Genomic DNA, 3,489 nt, shown 5'->3' with positions numbered 1-3,489 from the left:
ATTCTTTATGAAAATTATTTTTATTTTATATGTATGGGTGTTTTGCCTACATTTATGTCTGTATACCAGGTGTGTGCCCGGTGCCCTCCGAGGCTAGAAAAGGGCATCTGATCCCCTAGAGCTGGAGTTATAGATGGTCATGACCTGCCACATGGGTGCTGGGAATGAAATGCAGGCCCTCTGCAGGAACAGCAAGTGCTTTTACCCCCTTAGGTATTTCTTTCTTTCTTCTTCTTTTTTAAAAGATTTATTTATTTAATTTATGTATATGAGTATACTGTGGCTGACTTCAGACACACCAGAAGAGGGCATCAGATCCCATTACAGATGGTTGTGAGTCACCGTGTGGTTGCTGGGAATTGAACTCAGGACCTCTGGAAGAGCAGTCAGTGCTCTTAACCCCTAAGCCATCTCTCCAGCCTTTCGTTATTTCTACGATCCCGTCTCCCCCCACCACCGGTCTGATTTGTAGTGCAAGTGTCAGGTCTTCCATAACCGTGAATCACAGTTAGTCCTTTCTCTTGAGGAAAGAGGAAAGAAACCTCCCCCTCCCACCCGCTCCCCCCCTCCCACCCGCTCCCTCCCCCTCCCACCCGCTCTCTCCCTCTGGTGCTACTGGATTGGGTATTTCTAGGAAAACCCATCCGGGACTCAGATGAATGACATTTCTCTCCAGGTCTAAGTTCTTCCATCCTCACGGTGGGTCCAGAAGGTGATGAGACAAAACTGCTGTGTATGGGCAAGGGATGGTCCCTAGACCGAGGGACGGCAGAAAGAGGCAAAGGAAGAGAAGATGCCATCACTGCGAGGGGGGATCAAGACTGTTGTGGGTTGGCTCAGGTCGAGGTGACCCCAACTGTGAGTGACAGTTCCATCAGGAACAGACAGGGCCCGTGAAGACCCTTTGGACAGCAGCAAGTGAAACCGCCCCTCTGTCCGTGCAGCGGAGCTTACTGAGGGGAAACGAGGAGAGGAAGGAGGGGGTGTTCCGGGAATGGGGTGCGTTGGGCTTGCGGGGTGCATTTTTATCTGAGCCTCTCATCGGAAGGAAGTCGCTGCTTGTGGCTTTCGTCATTCTGGTTATTTTCCTGATTGCTGGTGTGTGTTTGTTCTGGAAGGAAAAACAGAAGAAGAGGGGGTCACAGAGTGTCAAGGATGAGGGGAGAGGAGGGACTCAGACGGAGTGGTGTTCATGGGCTTCCGGCTGCATGTAGGACTGAGATGGAAAACCAGCAAGCCCTGAGGCCCATGACCCCTAGAAAAAAATACACAGTAGGATTCAGCTGAGAGAAAAAATGACCACACAATTTTCAGTGAACATAAGTTGGTGGGTCTAGATAAGAAAAGAGGCAAGCTACATCTTTGAATAATAAACAATATAAACACTAGACTTTGGGCCTGAAAAGTGCTTTTTAAATTAGGAAATTAGGCTTTACTATTATAGAAACAGTCAAGAAAGAGCTTGTGGTGGGGTGGGGTTATCTCTCTGCCCTCGTGGTGGAAAGGGTGTCCCTACCTATGCCATGTCTTGCTGTCTGTCAGGCTTGTCTTCCTTTTCAGGGCAAAGGAAAACATTGTATCAGCAAGTCCCCCACCCCCGCCCCCACCCCATCGAACACCATGGTTGGGTTCACTGTCATCAGTCCTCTACCTCAGCCTCCTGTTCATGTTTTGGTGAGAGGGGTCGTTCATCCTTGATTGCTACATAAGACACCAGCAGCGGACACAGGATTAGTCACCTGTGTCCACAGCCTGGGGCGATAGGGCATGGCCTAAGGCCTGGGCCCTGCAGGAACACAGAATGGCACTTAGGGGCTGAGGGACCAACAATAAGAGCTTCAGGGGGCATCTCTGTGGTAACTGGAAGATGTGGTGCCCTGAGTTTCAAAGGAAGCTCGTGACTGAGTAATTTGTATTGGCATGGCCGGGTATTGGCATGGCCGGGTATTGGCATGGCCGGGTATTGGCATGGCCGGGTATTGGCATGGCCGGGTATTGGCATGGCCGNGGGTATTGGCATGGCCGGGTATTGGCATGGCCGGGTATTGGCATGGCCGGGTATTGGCATGGCCGGGTATTGGCATGGCCGGGTATTGGCATGGCTGGGTATTGGCGAGGTAGGTACAGGAAGCCTGAGGCTGCGCAACTCTGCTGTGACTGGAGTAACAGACAATTGCGAGTTGCAATGTGGGTGCTGGGAATCGAACCTGGGTTCTCTGCAAGTGCAGCGGGTGCTCTCAACCCCCGAGCCACCTCTCCAGCTCCAAGTAGTCAGCACACTTGGGGCAGGTTCCACTGTGGCATTTTCTTACACAGTTGTCACCCAACTTTCTTGTCATTTGTTATTCTTTCTCCCTGTCCTTCTTTGTCTCCCCTTCCAACTTTTTTTTTTAAAAATCTATTTACTTTTTATTATTTTATGTGTAGGAATGTTTTGCCTGCATAGATGAATGTCTGTGAACCCTGGTATGTTTGCTGTTTGCTGAGGCCATAAGGAAGTGTCAACCCCCTGATACTGGAGTTACAGATGGTTGTGAGCCCCCAGGTATGCACTGGAAACTGAACTCAGATCCTCTGCAAGAGCAGCGAGTACTCAAGTCCTGAGCCACCTCTCCAGCTCTCTCCTGACTGCTTTCTGGCTCCTCTGATCTTCCTATGCTGAGGTGTCATGACATCTTGTACTTCCCCACCAGGCTGGATGAGGCTGAGGGAAATGACCAGAGTGATGCAAATCCAGGTCCTCATATTTCAAACACTGAGCAATCTCTCTAGTCCCCACGTTACTGTCTTTTAACCCCATTGCTGTTATATCTGTAAACGCGAAGCTCACTCAGCGCTGAGCTTTGATAACATGAGTAAGCCAGGCCTCATCAGCTGCTGAAGAATGACTTCGTGCCTGTCCGTCCTGTTCACCCACTCACCATTCGTCCGTCGCCGCTTCACCTTGATCAGGTCGATAGCCATGGCGAGAGGCAGCACCACAACAGGCAGGGTCATCCATAACAAAGCTATCTTGGAGTCTGAAATGCAAACCCCAGTAGGTCACGAGATGAGGAAAATATCGAGATGGTTTTTCTCACAGGAGCAGCCTGAGGGCTGGGTCTCTCCAGGAACCCGTTGGCTCAGTCTTCCTGAAAGTCAGGTGCCAAGGGAAGCAGGCAAGCTTAGGTCTGCTGGAGCCCCACCCCATATCCTTCTCTCCTTCTCATGACATCACTCCACCACAGATCACTGGAGTAACTATCGTGGTAAAACAAAGTCTGCCAGACATAACTGCCAGGACTTTGAGGAAAATTAATTTCTAGTGCAGAATAAAATACACATCAGAGGAAAAGAGACATGTCAGAATTGTTTTGACAACAAGGGGGAGTTTGTAGATAGAGTAAAATAGAACATACACACAGAGAGAGAGAGAGAGAGAGAGAGAGAGAGAGAGAGAGACAGAGAGAGACAGAGAGAGACAGAGAGAGACAGAGAGAGACAGAGAGA

At 49.9% G+C, this 3,489-nt stretch overlaps 1 protein-coding gene across 1 annotated transcript in view; it reads right to left on the bottom strand.

Moving 5' to 3' along the window:
• Positions 1 to 699: 699 nt before the first annotated feature.
• Positions 700 to 3,489, bottom strand: part of Btnl2 (butyrophilin like 2) — a 13,714-nt gene continuing 10,924 nt past the window's right edge. The window contains exons 8-9 of the mRNA XM_021218529.2: positions 2,922 to 3,020; positions 700 to 1,111 (exon numbers count right to left, since the gene is read on the bottom strand). Coding sequence (XP_021074188.1) covers positions 1,026 to 1,111; positions 2,922 to 3,020 — 185 coding nt within the window. The 3' untranslated portion in view covers positions 700 to 1,025. The remainder of the gene's footprint in view (positions 1,112 to 2,921; positions 3,021 to 3,489) is intronic.

This window comes from Mus pahari, chromosome 18, assembly GCF_900095145.1.
Source record: "Mus pahari chromosome 18, PAHARI_EIJ_v1.1, whole genome shotgun sequence".
In the NCBI taxonomy this organism is placed as follows: domain Eukaryota; kingdom Metazoa; phylum Chordata; class Mammalia; order Rodentia; family Muridae; genus Mus; species Mus pahari.
This window is presented reverse-complemented; position numbering and strand designations above follow the sequence as displayed.